The sequence below is a fragment of the Eurosta solidaginis genome, chromosome 4, assembly GCF_040869045.1.
Source record: "Eurosta solidaginis isolate ZX-2024a chromosome 4, ASM4086904v1, whole genome shotgun sequence".
Classification (NCBI taxonomy): Eukaryota; Metazoa; Arthropoda; class Insecta; order Diptera; family Tephritidae; genus Eurosta; species Eurosta solidaginis.
This window is the reverse complement of record NC_090322.1, coordinates 185319934-185338393: the sequence shown is the minus strand read 5'-3', so window position 1 is coordinate 185338393 and position 18460 is coordinate 185319934. Positions and strand designations below refer to the sequence as shown.

The 18460-nt window shown below is 38.1% G+C and overlaps 1 protein-coding gene across 2 annotated transcripts; it reads left to right on the top strand.

Moving 5' to 3' along the window:
• The first annotated feature begins 2310 nt into the window (after positions 1 to 2310).
• Positions 2311 to 3909, top strand: LOC137250766 ((3R)-3-hydroxyacyl-CoA dehydrogenase). 2 transcript variants are annotated; one of them, XM_067784171.1, is made up of 4 exons: positions 2311 to 2673; positions 2722 to 2849; positions 2926 to 3045; positions 3110 to 3909. In XM_067784171.1, the coding sequence occupies exons 2-4, from the start codon at positions 2816 to 2818 to the stop codon at positions 3691 to 3693; spliced, it is 738 nt and encodes a 245-aa protein (XP_067640272.1). In that variant the 5' UTR covers positions 2311 to 2673; positions 2722 to 2815; the 3' UTR covers positions 3694 to 3909. The 2 variants fall into 2 exon arrangements, with proteins under 2 accessions (XP_067640272.1, XP_067640271.1); XM_067784170.1 differs by having other exon boundaries at positions 2312 to 2849.
• Positions 3910 to 18460: the final 14551 nt, after the last annotated feature.

The following is an 18460-nucleotide window of genomic DNA, read 5'->3' as shown; positions in this document are numbered from 1 at the left end:
AAAAAAAAACTTAAGATACTTATCCTTCCAACTCACGAAGGACTTGAAATGAACAGGTGGAGCATTCTCGTTCACCCCATCTATACTTCTACAAGGAAATTTGGAATGGTAGAGCTTAATATGTATGCTACACATTTATATGGTCGCCGGTGTGTGGTGACAGCGTGCTCGTCCAACACACCGAAGGTCCTGGGTTCAATGTTCGGGAAGAGCAACATCAACATCTTTAGAAATTTTTTTTTTTATGAAAAACCAAACTTTCTAAGCGGATTCGCCCCCCCCCCCCCCCCCCCTGTAGTGGATTAACAAACTCTCCGAGTGTACCTCTCAGAGTCGGAGTATAAAGCATGGGGGTCACGTGCCACGAATTTCTACATAGCAATAAAAAATAGCACGATGCAAATTTGAAGAGAATCTCGAATTTCCTAGGAGATATGTCGCACCTTCTATTATTATTATTTTTTTCATACTGATAACGGTGGTGAATTTACCTCAGAACTTGGGTATGCATTCACCCTTTTATCAGCTTATGGCGTTGTATTTTTAACAGAGTTTACAAAAAACAATACACTTTAGACTAAACGTTTTTAAGCAGATAAGTTGATAATGAGGTGACGTTAATACCAAAAATATCCACATACCTAACGGCAGCTTCATACTCTCCAAAATAGTGACTCAGACTTTGATTACCTCCCAGACCCCTAAAGCTTTGAAATCAATTTCGCATACCAACAGATTGACGAAAAATGTGAATAGCCAGAAACATTAATGCCCCTATTACCGTTTACAACTCAACTCTGGTTGGGTTGAAATTTTGCAATTTGGTATTACAGATTACAACTGAACCTGTCAAAAAAAATTTAGGTTGAGTTGCCTAGTCTAACAACTTTTTGTGGCATTACCGTTTACAATCTTGTGTTGGTGTAGTTGTCAAAGACGTCAAAATCTTACAACTGATTACTAGCAGTTGTCTCATACAATTTTGCAGTTGTTTTGAAAAAATGTTACGTTTTAGAAGACGGTTCACCACCTAATTTTTAACAAAAATTTTCAAAGTTGGTATGAAAAGACATGTTTGGACTTCCGATTTAAGAATTCGAAAACAAAAATTAATAATTTAATTTCTGTCATATCATTTCAGTTCAAATTTTTATTTGGTTTTTTGCCAGATTTTTTGTACACACTAATGCAGAAAGGCGTTGGAACCACCCAGGGTTATTTTTACAAATCGCGGCCAAAGGCCGCCAACGCAGGAAGATGTTCCGTGCAAAAAAACTGTGGATCGGGCCTCATATTTCGGACCCTCGGGCCATTTTGTGGGTTTTTGTAAATATTTTTCGACAGAAATAAAATTCTTAATTTCCGCTTTCGAATCCTAAAAACGGCGATCGAAACGCGTCTTTTGATAACACCTTTGATAAGAGTTAGATGGTGCACGGGCTCATAAAACGTTACCAACAAAAAAAAAAAAAAACAAAAAATTTAAAGCCGGTAGTTAAACCTTTTTTAATCAACAATTTTGTACACATTTATAGAAACGTTTAAACAAAGGATTACATTGAATGACTTTTTCACTTTATGGAGCGACATTCCAAAGTTGCACGAAGCTGGCCGCAGTTCGGATGCAGCCAATATAGGTGAAATTATGCGGACGTGAGTCCCATTGATACTAATTACTACTCATGGGAATCCTGTTTTAGAGTAAAATACAATTTTTTCTGTTTGGGTTTTAATTCACTTCGCGCAAATATGCTCCCCAATAATATCTTTAACCAGTTCAACACCAAAATCATTTCCACAGCATTTTTGATAGCTGCCATCAGCAGGGAATCTGAGTGTGGAGCATAATTTTAAAATAGGGTACAGCCTTCCTTCGAAAGCGTTTGCGGAAATGGTCCTTAATTTTGTTTAGTAATGAGCAAAATGCTTCCTATCAAATCTGCGAAATAACTTCATTTGAAGCTCAACATTTGTCAATTAAACATTTTCTTACTTGGTGCTAGGTAGTTCAAAGGGATAAGAATGATCACGCGAATGTTTTCCGTATTCACGACATGTCAATCTCCAACATTTTCGCCATTATAAAATAGATTTCATATTATATAATATCTTGTAATAACAAAATCACTTTTGCAAATGCTTAAATTTCCGTCACAAATTCATCAGCTCTTCATTTATCTGTCAAATCATCACTTTCCTAGGTTGGCAACACCAATTCAACTTCAACTGAAATAAGTTGTAATTCGTAATATCAAACAGGAGTTGAGTTGTCTGAAAGTTGAGTTGTTTTAATTACAAGCCAACTAAGTTGAGTTGTATACCGTAATAGGGGCATAAACCTTGATGTATTTTTGATGATGTATGAAAATAAGTATAAAAGTAATGTTGCTGTAACAACAATGTACATACGTAATTAAAATTTAATCGAGGGCCTGTCTGTCTAGACTCTAAAGATAAGGGCTCAATATGCCGGCACCGAGTCACTTGGCTAGCTAACGCTAGTCAGTAGTATATTTTGCTTCCTCGCGTTGTGGACTTCTATTGTGAGCTTTGGACGTACCGATCGTATGTTTTGTATACAGACTTTTGTTTATTAGATTGTGTTTGGAACGTTGTGTTATTGTATGGTGTCTAAATTTGTCCATTAATATATTTTTGTTGTGCCGATGATCAAGCAGCACAGAGTAGATTCAGTGTAGGTACATTCTCATTCTTAATTTATTGCTTAAAACTTCGACCGAACGCGTGTTGCTGAGTTCGGGAACACTTTATTATTATAAAATAACTGTCAGACAAGCAATCTGTGAGCAAATAAATGGGACTAATAGGAAAATTAGCGATAGTAACAGGTAAATAAAAATATGTTAAAGGGAAACAAAGCTAAAAACCAGCCACCGATATTTATTCTTTTTGCTTTCTCTTTAGGTGCTGGTTCGGGCATCGGGCGCGCCACCTGTCGTTTACTTGCACGCGACGGCGCTAAGGTGATCGCAGCTGATCGTAATATGAAATCAGCTGAGCAAACAGTTAACGAAATTGCATGTGGTGAGTAAACTAAAGTGCATAAGCCTAAAAGTATGCTAAATATAAATTTTTCATTCATTTGCAGATAATGTTATTCCATTGAAATTGGATGTATCTTCATTAGCGAGTGTCAGCAAATCTGTGACTTTCTCAATCGAACACTTCATGCAACCACCTTCCATTGTGATCAATTCAGCGGGTATTACACGCGATGGTTATCTGCTCAAGTTAACTGAGAAAGATTATGATGAAGTGTATGAAGTTAATTTAAAAGGAACTTTCCTAATGACACAGCAATTTGCACGCGCAATGATCGAGCATCAGATACGCAATGGCACTATCATTAATCTCTCGAGCATTGTAGCGCGTATGAATAATCCAGGACAGGCTAATTATGCCGCCACCAAAGCGGGTGTTATCTCATTAAGTGAAATTGCTGCAAAAGAATTTGGTAAATTTGGTATACGCGTAAATGCGATATTACCAGGTTTTATTAATACACCCATGGTGGATAGTGTACCGGAAAAGATCAAGACGGATATACTGCAACGATGTCCAATGGGTCGTTTGGGACGTCCAGAGGAGATTGCTAATGTGATAGCATTTTTGGCTTCGGAAAAGTCTTCGTATGTCAATGGGGCAGCTATTCCGGTGACTGGCGGACTTTAGTCGATTAAGCTGTAGTAAAATATTTTATTTTGAAATTTAAAGGGCTCAGATAAGTTTTCAAAGTTAAATAATGTAAGCTAAGATGTAGAGTATTGGTACTCGTCTCGTATAAGTTGGCGATTGGGTTGGGGAAGCTGAGTACCTGCTAAGCATACACAAAATAAATACTTGACGCGATTTACCTCCGAGGAGATTAAGGTCGAGCTTTTCTTCCAATATGCATTGTGCTCCCTTTTAATTTTTTCTACAAATTACCAGGACGGGACCTGCAGATTGTATGCCGACTCCAAACGACAGCTGCAAGGCAGATTAATTCTCACTGAGAAGCTGTCCATGGTAGAAGTGCAGAGCGTTTGTTAAACAACTACGTGGCAGGCGACACCGAGGGGCGACCCCCACTACACTTTATTTGCCCGAGAATTCAACCCAGGACTTTTGGTATGGTAGTCAACAGCTCATGGAATCCTTGAAGTGTGCTTTTTTCTTTGCGATGATTGGAAATCGGTTTTTATAAAGGGTTTCACCCCTTGGGACTCTTTAGAGAAGCTAAGGACTCTGTACAAAAACGTTTACAGATCAGCACATGAATTATATGTGGTCGTATCACATCTTGTTGCTTGCGTATGCTTTGCATGAGACTTAAAACCAGGACCTTCAGCTTGGTACGCAGAGCACGTCACTTTCGGGTTCGAAACCAGTTAGAGAACATTTCATTGGAAATGTTCCAAGTAATTCGAAGAAACATTTGCGATAATGTGCATGTCATTTCGGAACTGTTCTTACCACCGCAAGAAAGCACTCGTTCCGGGAGCTAAAAATTAAGTTAAAGGTTCCATAATCAGTAATTGGTCTACTCCTAATAAGCAGCAGATTTCTAGCTAGGTTACTGAATTCAAAATTAGAAACTGCTTCTGAAATAAGTAACCGGTTTCGTACTTACATAGTTACCCTTTCTCAAATAAGTTACCGGTTCTCAAATAGATAACGGGTTCCTAAATGAGTAACCGTTTCCATAAAGTATACCGAGGTCAAGAAGTAACCTACATCTCCTTAAGAAATCCGAAACTCACTTCCTTGGAGGTTCGGTTCAAAAAAAAATAACCGGTTCCTTAAAATTCGTGTGTTTCTTATTACAACATATTGTTACGAATAGATATTCTTATCACTAATTGATTCTAGCATTCCTAATCCGATACTAAGCAGCCACTTGTATGTACGTAAACAAATCAATTATCATTTACACATGTACATACAAGTCAGCAGAGAGATACTCACTATCAACCAATAGCACTCACATATACACACGCATATGGCTATGCGAGAGACTATAAACTACAAATATACATGTACCTATATGGCTGGTAACCAAGCAAGAAGCTCACGAAGTTACTAGACCTTAGGAGAAATGGGTGGACGAGGCAACAGAGAGTATAAAAGCAGCGAAAGCTGAGTAGTCAGCAACCAGTTTTGATTTAAGCACGCTATTGGTTGTGAAGTATAAGTGTTATAGTGAAATACTTTCAAAGTAGTTTAATAAAGACCATTTTTCATTATTGAATATTGGAGTTATTTATTTAACAGTTCAGTGAGTCGAGCGTTAGAAATAGGTTTCAAATAAGCGGAATTTCACTAAATTTGTCACAATTGGTGTCAGCAGAGGAATTGTTGAATCAATTCCAGATTTGCAGAGTACAACAAAGACATGACAAAGTGTAGTGAATAGAAGATCCAGAAACTGAAGGAATTGGAGAGCCGTAGATTGAATACAACCGGCAATAAACTCGAACTTCAGACAGACTTGAACATGATTTTGGTTGCAATATCTGCGCAAACATCGATAGTAAAATTCAAGGTGAAAGCACAGGAGGTACGCATTTCAGAAATGTTGCCGCAAATGTCATCCCAACTGGAATCGAGGGAGACACGCATAACATCACAGATTGAAGCACAAGAAACGCGTATTTCAGAAATGACAACACAGATTACATCAAAGATGGAAACTCAACTGGAAGAACAGAAGACATATATGGCATCCCAACTGGAATCGCAGGAGACACGCATAACATCCAAGATGGAAGAACAAGACAGGTGACAAAAATTCCTTCGCAGTTGGAAGCATAGGAAGCAAGGGTAACATCAAAGCTGGAAGCGCAGGATGCAAAAATCGCTGAATTTCAGGCAGAAGTGGAAGATTTAAAACGTCGTATGGAGCAGTTACAGCTAAATCGCTCAGCTGTTCCAGCGAGCACACCGAAGGTAAAGACTCCATCTTTTGACGGATCTGTTCCTTTCCAAGTATTTAAGCTGCAATTTGAGAAGACGTCAGCAGTGAACAACTGGAGTATTGAAGATAAAGTTGCTGCACTATCCGAGGCATTGAAGGGATCTGCTGCTGAAATACTAAAGACCATTCCCGAGGGAGAGCGAAACAACTACGAAACATTGATGAATGTGGGTGGCAAAGAACGTGTACTGACTGTAGATACGGCCACATCTCATTCCTTAATCATTGGTCAACAGGAGAGTAAAGTCATTACCTGGAGCAATGTTGCGTACAGTCACTGGCGAGTATAACCAAGTCCAGGGAGAAGTTATATGTGAAGTCTTAATTGGAAAGGTCACGGTTCTGCGCAAATTCTTTGTGGCAGAGATTGTTGATGAAGTCATCTTGGGAGTGGACTTCTTAGTTGACCATGGCATCAGGATCGACAAGCAAAGACAATACAAGAACAAGCATGCACCCCTTAATTACAGTTTTGAGAAAAGGTTCAGCAATAAGCGAGTGCTGGTGGAGGACACTCGATAAAGACCACCAAAGTCAAAGGTAGTAGATCGGGCAAAGATTGATGGAACGAATGGGCCAAACAAAGCAAAATAGCAAAATCAAAGATACCTGCGAGAGAAACACTGGCATTGACAAACCCAAACGGACGCACTAATGAAGGAAAGAATTTCCCAGAAAAAATGCAAAGGTGTTCAAGCCAGGGCGCACTACTGTTGTGAACCGTCAAGACGATAATGATGATGCAAAGTCAATTCGTCAAGATCAAGCTCTGCGAAGTAGTTCATTGGCCAAACAACAGAGTGTGATGGAACGGCTCACGATAATGAGTAGTAGGATGAAACACAGGTACGACAAAAATAATAATTCGGAAGGTTTCCTCAACGGAGATTTGGTACCGCTATACAACCTTCACTGGCGGAAATGTGTTCCATCCAAATTTTTGTGCAGTTGGGAAGGCCCGTACAAAGTTGCGAGGAGGATCAGTGATACCATCTACCGCATACAAACTATTTGGAAACCACGAAATATAAGGGTGATTCATTTGGAGAGGCTAGCAGCGGGCAGATCGAGCGATTTGTCTGATCGCGACGATCAGACCTAGGTGGGGGCAGTGAGCCGAATATTCACATCACTAAGTGATACTAGCATCCCTAATCCGATACTTAGCAGCCACTTGTATGTACGTAAACAAATCAGTCATCATGTAGGTACACATGCACATACAAGGCAGCAGAGAGATACTCACCATCAGCCGAAGTAATACTCACATATACACACGCAAATGGCTATGCGAGAGACTATAAACTACAAATATACATGCACATATGTATATGGCTAGTAACCAAGCATAAAGTTCGCGAACTTACTAGACCTTAGGAGAAATGGGTGGAGGAGGCAACAGAGAGTATAAAAGCAGCGAAAGCTGAGTAGTCAGCAATCAGTTTTGACTTAAGCACGCTATAGGTTGTGAGGTGTAAGTTTTATTGTGAAGTACTTTTAAGGTAGTCTAATAAATACAATTTTGCGTTATTGAATATTGGAGTTATTTATTCAACAGTTTAGTGATTCGAACATTAGCAAAAAGTTTCAAATAAGCGGAATTTCACTAAATTCGTTACAATATTGTAAGAAGTCAGGGTTCCAAAATGAGTAACCGTATTCAAAACAATTTAACCAACCAAAAATGTTATTGGATTCAGAAATAAGTAATCGAGTCTCAAATAAGTAATCGGTTCCTTAAATGGTTCCAGGTTCAAGAATTCAACGGTTCTATTGAAGACCACAATTTTGTTTCCTAAGAAACAAAGTTTTAAAAAAGTAACAAGTTGCTTAAAACCATTTCTACCTGAATGCAAAAATTATAAAATAATTAGATATTTCCAAAATGTATAACCGATTCAAAAAAAAAAAACCGATTCCAAATTACGTAACCGATTCTCAATTAAATAAACGGGTACATAAAGAGAACCGATCCCAAAAAACTCACCGGTACTTTAGAATTTGTCCAATTCCAGTTTATAAAACGCATAGTTCCAAATATGTAACCGGTGTCACAAAGTCATCTTTTCCTAATTGGAACAGATTATAAAAAAGTCACAGTTCCAAAAAACTGTAAAAAAAATGAACTTCAGAGTTTGTCTTAATCTTTGTCCAATTGCCAAACTCTACTGCTTAAGTACTGGATTACTTTCCAGTACTAAGCTTTTTTTAACAACTTTGCATGTAACTAACTTTATTCGCAACATGCTGTGACACATGAATCAGCTATATGTCATACACTGCCACCATACGTAAATCACAGAAATTTTACTTTGTATCAAGCATAAGTTTCTTTAACATAATTTTTAGACTCCCTCACTAGCAAACGCATGCGTCCTTACGTGGATCTGTTAGCTACGTCATTTGCTGACACTAACAAATATTAAACTTCAACAACAACATAGGCAAGCATAACAACTCAAATATTGTGGCGCGCTTAAACCCTTAGTGATTATAGAAGCGTTTTGAGTAAATGTATAAATAGCTCACAGCTTAGTAACAAACTATTCAGTAACAACAACAACCAACAAGTAAATAAACAAAAAACTACCATGTTAAGGCCCGATTTTCAGTACAAGTTTAATACTGTTTTTCAATTAAACTACGCTTAAACTTGTTAAGCAGTTTTTCATTCAACTTTAACTAAAGTTTAAACTCCGCTTAAGCGGCCGATCTGGCAGGGTTAAACTCTACTTAACTTTACAGCCATCATGCAGTGAGTTTTCTATCTCCATAGCAAGCTCAATTCTGATGGGAATGCTCTGGATCATTGGGAAACTTGAAAAACAGAGGTCGTTATATTTTTGTACACATTAGTGTTGGTAAGGCAGATGTCGCCGTTGTGTTTCATTTAACACATGCGGGTTAAGCCAAGCAGCGACATTTATTTTTGAAATAGTTGCCGTCATCCAGTGAGTTTTACAGCTCCGGCTCACGCTCAATTCTCACGGGAATGCTCTGGATCATTGAGAGGCTTGAGAAGCAGATGTCTCGCACACGTGAAATGTGATAGGCAGATGTCGCCGCTGTTTTTCATTTAACTCATACGGCGAAAGGCTAAGAAGCGACATCTATTTTTGAAAAAGTAGGTTTATTAAAGGCAGCGTTGCCAAACTAAAAAGAAGTAATTAAAAAATTATCTGGCTCACAAATTGAACCAGACTTCTATCTGGATTTATCTGGCTCAAATCGTTGTTGTTGCATTTACATGCAAAATTATTTATCTGGCTCAGGATCTTAGCAACCGGATGATGGCTAGTGTGTTTATTTAAGGCAGCGTTGCAAAAACAAAGACAAAAACAAACGAATTATCTGGCTAACAAATTGAACAAGACTTCTATATGGCTCTAAGCGTTGTTGCTGAATTTACATACAAAATTATTTATCTAGCTCAGGGTCTTTGCGACCGGACAGTTATTTGAGTTGTTGTTGTTGTTGTTGTAGCGATAAGGTTGCTCCCCGAAGGCTTTGGGGACAGTTATCGATGTCATGGTCCTTTACCGGATACAGATCCGGTACGCTCCGGTAACACAGCACCATTAAGGTGCTAGCCCGACCATCTCGGGAACGATTTATATGGCCAAATTAAACCTTCAGGCCATCCATCCCTCCCTACCCCCAAGTTCCATGAGGGGCTTGGGGTCGCCAGAGCATCGTTTGTTAGTGAAACAGGATTCGCCGCGGATAGGTGAGGTTGACATTTGAGTTTAGAGAAGCAATATATTGCGCTGGCAACCTGAAGGGTTGCGCTACACAGCCCCTTGAATCTGGTATTTTAGTCGCCTCTTACGACAGGCATATCTACCGCGGGTATATTTTGATTCCCTAACCTGCTGGGGCAGTTATTTGAGTTCATTAGCAATGGTGTCGAATATACTCAGCAAGGATTTGGGCTTCAGTACCATTAAAGCTCATGTTGATAACTAGCATACTTCAAACATTTCAATAGTTGTTTCGAAACAGTGACTGAAGTTGAGAATCATAGCGTTCTCAGCAAAAAGGTTAGCTTTTTATAAGATAAAAGATTCTGTTACTTAAATTTAAAAATAGTGCCCAAATTGTGCACAAGGGAAACTCTCTAATTGAACTCAAATATGCCATTCCAATACTATAGTATTTTCACGAAAATAAAATAAAACATGTATGTTCTATTCCTTATTTATAACGCATCATTACTGCTATCAACAAAGTGTTTATTTTATTGCTGACAATAAATACCTATTGGGTTTGTTGGTACTCAACCTCAACTCGATATCCTCCAATGTAGGATATCAACTGGAAAAATGTGCTGAATATTAATTTGAGAACTATACTGTAACGAATGTACCGCAAATCATCTTATTTGCAATCTTCTGCTAAGTTCGTATCACTAAACGGTTGAATAAATAACTCCAATATTAAATAATGGAAAAATGGCCTTTATTAAAGTACTTCACAATAACACTTATACTTTGCAACTAGCTTGCTTAATAACCAAACTGACTGATAGCTTAAATGAAGCTGATCTCTCGCCTCCACTGTTGTCGCCCTTTTATACTGTCCGACCTCCTCGTTGCATATTTCTAGGCTTTTCTAATTCCAGAACTTACTAGTTAGTTATAAACTTTCCAGCAACAACTACAGATGTATAATTTTTATAGCTTCTCTCATACCCCATGCGCTTGTATGTGTGAGCGACACTTCCACAATAACAATTGCATACCTTTAGGAGCATCTCAGATAAGATATCTGCATGTGTTTGTGCATCTCTCCTCCGCTGCGTGTACGTATATAGATGTAGACAAAATTATTATATTATTGATGTGCATTCGCGTCACTGCTTAGCATCGGCAAAGAGATGGCAGTATCCCGTAGTGTTGCTAACATTCGTAACAATACACTTCTCAAAATTTCCCAAAGGGTGGATGATAGTTTTAGAATGAAGTTGGAGATCAACTGGACGAACACTATATTTTACAATATTTTTTAAAGTTGGCAGATTTAAGAATAATTAGAGAATGATGTTATGTTTTAGCTTCAGAACTAGATATATATTCGCCGAAGACTGGATTAATAATTTTCTAATTATTGTTGGGTTAAAAAGCTCAGTGTTGCCGTATATACAAATTATCTAGATAATAGAAATCAATATTGCCGTACAAAAAACTGCTCTGAAGTTTAGCTGGAGTTTAGTAAAGTTAGTTTAAGCGTTGCTTAACTATTTATTAAAAATCAAGCAGTAGTCACTGGGGGTGTTAAAGTGATTACTTGTCGACTTTCTGATAAACAAATTGTCTGAAGGTTGCGCTCAAATATTGTTGTGTTTACAGTTTTGATACACGAAAATCTTGCTGGGGGAATCAAAGGTAATACTATTTTTCAAATTATACCTTGCACCTTTTTCTCACCTCTTAAAATCAAGTTAAGCAGGAGCTGACCATTAACCACTTGAAGCTTCTATAAGTCAACATTTTGAAATAATGATAAATTTACCACATAGGGCGAAACTAGATCAATAGGGAACTAACTCAAAAATTTTAAGATTCGAATATATAAGTACCCCGACCTTGTCATTTTAATACGTAGCGGCCGCCGTGGTGTGATGTTAGCGTGCTCCGCCTACCACACCGCAGATCCTGGGAGAACTCATGGCGTTCGGAGTAGGCATAAAACAAGTAGGTCCCGTCCAGCCAATTTGTAGAGAAGCTCGGCTTAAAATCTCTTCGGAGGTTATCGCGCCTTACAATTATTTATTTTATTTTATCTTTATACTCGATTAGCTAATACCTCCACTAACAGGGAGAAACGAATTTGTAAGAAATAAAATATAAATTAAAATTTAAATTGGTGCATATGGGAAAATCAGTCAGGGATTTGCGTTTTCTGAATAATGCAATTTTATAAGTTGATCGGTGTTTTGATCTAGGTGTGCGTGCAATGTATACTGAAAACGCAAAGGCACGCCTCTCAATAATATATTTCCAAGAATTTAAGAAAGTCCCCTCCTCTTCCACAAAGGGTTGTATCAGGGCTGGAGCATATTCATGCATTCGCATAGTATGACCACCATCCCATACGACATTGCACAGTTTTCCCGTCATTCCCTTCGATATACACTGTTGGTCTCATAGGATGTACCATTAAGTTTCTTTTTACTGGAGTACTCCAAGTTATATCATACTGTCTGCCTACACCGTCCATGATTATAATTATTTGGTATAGATATTCCATACATGAGGTAATTTAGGCTGAAGAGGTGGTGTAAGTGGGGGAAGGAGTGAGTGTGAATGAAACACAAAATTTAACTATAAATGTCTGTGTAATTTTTTGAAGGGGGTAACCAATATTTGGTATATAGATTCATATATGAAGTAATTTAGGTGGTAGAAAAAGTGGGAGTGGAAGAGAGAGTAAGAGTAGGAATGTTTTGTGGAGTGAGAGTAAGAGTTAGAGTGAGAAGGGAGTGAAGATAAAGGGATTAAGGAAATGATGGGAATAAGGAGGAGAAATTGATGAAAAATTAGTAAAGAGAGTGATGCATGGAAGAGAAGATGACTTTCTAAATTTAGTGCCAGACAACGCCTGCCGGGTATGCCAGCAAAATAATAATAATAACACTCATTTTCTCACCCTTGATTGAAAAATAGCTGCGCCCCTGCGCACACTCACACACACACAACCTAAACAAACTTAGTCATATTGAGTGATCTACTAAGCAAAGCTGTAAACTTCCAGTTAAGTGCGTCAGTCACACCAACAGCAGTCAAATACTCATAAAGTTGACTATGAGCTGTTTGGTTTTGAGCCACGAGCGAATTTCAAGTTCGCGTGTTATTTGATAGTAAAACTTTTTAGTTGCATAAAAAATCTTTGTTTGTCATTTAGTGTATACCACTTACCCCACTTGACGCTTGACAAATGCAGTAGCGAAATAGAAGTTGGGTGCGTGTTTTCAGGCAAACCCTCACTCACATTTTGTTTTATAGTAATAAGTCTAAGTTAGATCTCGTGTACACCTACCTTTGGCTATTTATTTGAAGTGAGTAATTATTTAATGTTCAAACGCTTAGCGTTTTAAAAATGTGTAGACATTATTTAAATTTCATGAATGGGTTAATTTGGGTTAATTTGACTGACTAAATATATCATGCAGAAATGTGTTGCACCTTACTGTTACCCTTAAGTTGCAACACAAAGTATATTCAATCATAGTTATGACGCATTTTGCGTGGGTCCTATTATATTTTCTGTTTCTTTAATTAAAAAGTCATTTAGTTTTTCAAAATGAATCACTTCTAGTTTTCTCGTTTTACCTCAGAAGCTAGACTTCTACCTTGCCAAATATATTTTATGATTTTGGATTGCTGAGTCAGCATGATTTTTGTGTCATGCCATTTTCTAAACGATAGGCACGTTCCGCCGGGGTAAGATTTTTATTCATTAATAGTGCCGCAGGAAAAAAGCCGTGAATATCACCTGCTCGTGAATTTCGATGTGTAAAACTAGAGGTGTACTTCTTGAAAAGGAATGTCTTTTAGTTAACTAGAGCTCGCCCAGGAGTTGAAGTAAAACCAACATAGAGATTACTTAACCAGAAACAAGTAATTTTAAGCTTTTTGGAAAGAGCTTTATCATCTGTTAGGTATTGACCGATTCCGAAAACTTATTCTTTTATTACCGGCAACGTATTATTAAATTAAAATTCAAACAAAATACTTCGGCTCGATTAACCTCCGAAAAGATTTTATGCCGAGTTTCTCTTCCACCTAGCATTGTGCCTCTATTAATTCTCCCTAAAAATTGGCGGGGCGGGACCTACATGTTTTATGACGACTCCGAACGGTATCTGCAAGGCTGATGAATTTTCACTGAGAAGCTTTTCATGGCAAAAATACACTCGGAGTAACTATATGCTAAATCACTGCCAAGAGTAACCAAAAACCTTTTTTCAAATTGAAATTTTTTATATTTTCGATATTTCTTTGCCTGGGCTTCGTATAGGCTTGTTATAAATGATAAGAGATGGTTTATTTGCTTGTTTCTTTGATGTGTCATGAATTTGGAAATTTTATCGGCGTCCCTTTTATAGCAAACAGAAGAGCCTTCGATCGATTATATGCTGATGACAAATCGGTAAAAGGTCGATAAAGAGTCGATATATTTTCTATGGAATCTCGATAGCTTTTCGATAAGTAAGCGATTACTTTTGATAATAACTCGAAAACTCTTCCATGACTTATCGATAACTTTTGGATAACAAATCGGTAACTTGCCTATAGTTTTCTTGGCAATATATGATAGATAATCGAAAACTTTTGATATTAAATTTTTTAATAACAAACCGATAACTCGTCGATGAAAAACCGGTAGTTATTTCATAAGCTTTGTTGTCGATAGAAAATTTATAACACTTCGATACCAAAGTGATAACTTTTTTATGCGTGATACCCAAAACCTAATACCTACATCTTTATGAATATTCTGCTATGTGCTTGGCGCTAGCCGGAAACTATAGCTACCAGCTCACTCGTGAAGTCGTGCAATAAGCTCTGCGTTCTCCGATCTTAATGAAGTTGTGAAAAAAATAAGTTTACTGTGAACCGGAGCGAATTAAAAAACTTGCTGTCGTCAAAAAAATAATTTTGAAATTCGAAGATATACATATGTATTCTAATACACGGATCAAAATGATAGCTGTCTTTAAAGCCGATTTAGCTGTTTCCAATTCTTGATTTTCAGCTACAAAATTTAAGGTACCCTTCGCAGGAGGAATGGAAGGAAGGCCTAGACAATCGTGGGTACATTACACTGGATACAGAAGGCTTTAAAATGAGAAATTAAACTGACACTAGGCTCTTGGAAACATCTGAGGGTCAGGCAATCTTAACGACTTCCCGACTTTTCAACAGTCCCCAAGCCGGAGTTCTATGCTATGTTTCTCCTGGACAGATGGGTCTTAAAAAAATTGTTTGCAAGTTTTGTTTGCAGCTAGACTACCTCAAAGGCATTAGAATTAAAAATTTAAAAAATTAAATATCGTTTGGAGGTTTTGTTCCTTGCTGGGTTCAGAGAAAATCCTAATGTCTCCTTTTGCTGGGTTACATGACACAGACGAGATTGACAGGAAAAGATCCGAAATGGATTTAAACTAGGCCGACATAGCCGTACTACTAATACTGGATATCTCCTAGAGAAAATCGGGGAAAACGCTATGAAGTCAACGAACGTTCATGTTAAACCAGCAATAATCGTAAGGTCTCAAGCTCCTTATTGCCCTACAAATGTTAAGCATTGTACTTACGTACTTATTCAATTGTGGCTTAACCTTAACGGTTATGGCCGTCCAACAAGCTGCGCCAGTCGGTTCTTCGTTGGGCTAACTGGTGCCAATTGGAATTTAAATCGTTGTACACCTGGTACTGGGGCCACCAGTTTTCCCTGTTTCCAAAAGTGGGTTCCGATAAGAATTCTTTTTGGCCGGAGTATCATCTTTTAGCCGCAAAACATGATCAAGCCACTATATTGGTGTATCCATAAAGTACAAACGGCAAACGGTACATGACGTTGTCGATGCGTAGAGGCCCATACATCTTTCGAAGAACTTTTCTCTCGAACACTCACAAGGCCGTTTCGTCTGATGTTGTCCTGTTCCATGTTTCTGCACAATATAGCAGGTCGGGTACTTTAAGGGACCTGCAGAGCATTATCTTCGTTTGCCGAGAGAGGATTTTACTTTTCAACGGCTTACTAAGCCCAAAGTAGCGTTTGTTGGCAAGGGTGATTCTTTGCTGGATTTCTAGACTGACGTTGTTGTTCGTGTTAATGCTGATTCCGAAATAAACGAAGTCCTTTGCTACTTCCTGGTTCTGGTTTTTTATAGAGGTTTCCAGTTTGGTCGTTAAAACAAACTTCTGGTAACACTGCGGACTCATGCAGTCTATGTGGGGTCCTCATGGACGGGCCAGTTCAACCTAACCTAACCTTTGCCACTTCGAACTTATGAATGCCATGGTTGCCAAGACGCAAACGTGCTGACTCCTTGGGTGATGACTTCATGTACCACTTTATACGTACTGTGATGAATATTGTTACGAATATTAGCAAAACTAAGGAGTGCTGCCATTTCCAGGCCAATGCTAAGCAGTGACGTGAATTCACATCAATAATTCGATCATTATGTATCTACATAAACGAATCAATAATTGCGTCTACACATATCTACACATTCCGACGAGCAACATTTACATACAAGGAAGCGAGAGATGAGATGTCACACACAGATGAATTTACTTATACGTTATATGTGTGCGGGAGACTGTAAACTACAAACTCACATATGTACATCTGAGAAGCGCTAAAAAGTAGACAATTGTAAACAAGTAGAAACTATATGAGAACTATACATACACGAATATAGTTGGTAAGTTCTGGAAATGGAAGAGCCTAGAAGTATGCAGCGTAAACTATAAAAGCGGGACAGGCGAGTAAGAAGTAATTCAGTTTGATTTGAGTTGTCAAGCAGTTTGATTAAGACGATATCTAGCGAGCAATAGCAGTGTTATTTTGAATAGTAGAGTTTCATTGAGCTATCAATCAGTGTGGTTATTAAGCAAGCTATTCGTTGCACAGTTTGTTATTGTGAAGTACTTTAATAAAGGCCATTTTGCATTATTACAAATTGGAGTTATTTATTCAACAGTTTATTGATTCGAACTTAGCAGAGGATTGCAAATAAGAGGATTTGCAAGCAAATTCGTTACAATATTATGATCACCAAGCCGATACTAAGCAGCCAGTATGTACGTAAACAAATCAATCATCATGTACACACATACATACAAGGCAGCAGAGAGATACTCACAAACACATGTCATCATCAGCCGAAGTAGTACTCACAAATACACACGCATATACATGTATATAGCTGATGCAAAAACATGCGGTCTCTATATCCTTTTGTGGGATGGTTTATCTATATATATAAAAAGAAGTGTACATTTTGATTGTCACTCCATAACTCGAGAACGGATAGAAAGATTGCCATGAAATTTTTAGGAAAGATACAGGAAGGAGAGATGATGGTTAGTTGATTTTGAAATCCCAAGTCGGTTTAGCCGTTCTTGAGTTATGATTTTTTTTTAGAAAAAATTCAATTTATATATATAAAAGAAAGTCGTGTTAGTTACACTACGCATAAGTCAAGAACGGATGAAGCGATTTGGCTGAAAATTGGTGGATAGGTAGCTTAGAACCAGGGAACGGGCATAGGATACTTTTTATCCCGTTCTGACTAGGGTCTTGAGATTAAAACGTGGACCTGGTTACTCCTGGGATTTGTTTGTACAATATGGGTATCAAATGGAAGCTGTTTTTGAGTTCTTTGATACTGGGTATTTTTCGTACCCTGGGTGAATAGAGTTGCGAGATATATGCCAAAACGTGGACCCGCGCACCCCTAGAATGTGTTTATACAATATGGATATCAAATGAAAGCTGTTTTTGAGTGCTTTAGTACAGGGTAGTTTTCATACCTAATGGTTACTAGGGTCTCGAGATATAGGCCAAAACGTGGATCAGGGTAACATTAGGATGTGTTTTTACATTATGGGTATCAAATTGAAACTGTTGATGTCTGCTTTAGTGCAGAGTAATTTTTATATCGCTGGGTGACTAGAGTCTTGAGATATAGGCCAAAACGTGGACCCGGATACCCCTACAATGTGTGTGTAATATGGATATCAAATGAAAGCTGTTGCTGAGAGTTTTAAATAAATTTCCATTATCATATTCGATTTAGTCGCATCAACCTGGCAAAACTGATAAATAAGCATGCGAAGCCGAAATAAAGACATGAATATATAATAAGACATGAATATATAATAATACCCACATACCTATATACATGTGTACTTCCTATTCGATTTGCCTGAAATTTGGTGTATTAATTTGCTTGTATTAGTATTTACGATCCTTTTTTCCGGGAAATAGACCAGAGACGGACTGGGACTGGGATTAGGACTAGGACTGGGGCTGAGACTCGGAGTGGGACTTGGACTGGGAATAGGACTGGAACAAAATACAAACCAACCTCTGGGACTGGCAATAAGGGATGAAGAAGAATGAGAAGAACTTGAGAGAAGAGAAAAGAGGGAAGGAGAAGGAGACTGTGAAAGAGATAGAGTGAGACGAGATAGAGATAGATGAATCGAAAAAGGAGTGAATAAAAGGATTAAGAAAAATACAAGAGGGGGGGGGGGGGGGGGCAGAGTTAGACGGAAAACGCTTATTTAGATGTATGCAGATAGACCACATTTAGGGCAGAACAACGTATGCCTGGTCTGCTAGTTTACTTATACTCGGAATGGAATTCAATGCCTGGATCTTCAGAGCATCACATTGTCCACAACTAAGAAATATGGAAACATATTCCTGACGTCAACGGGATGATTGACGATCCGATACAAT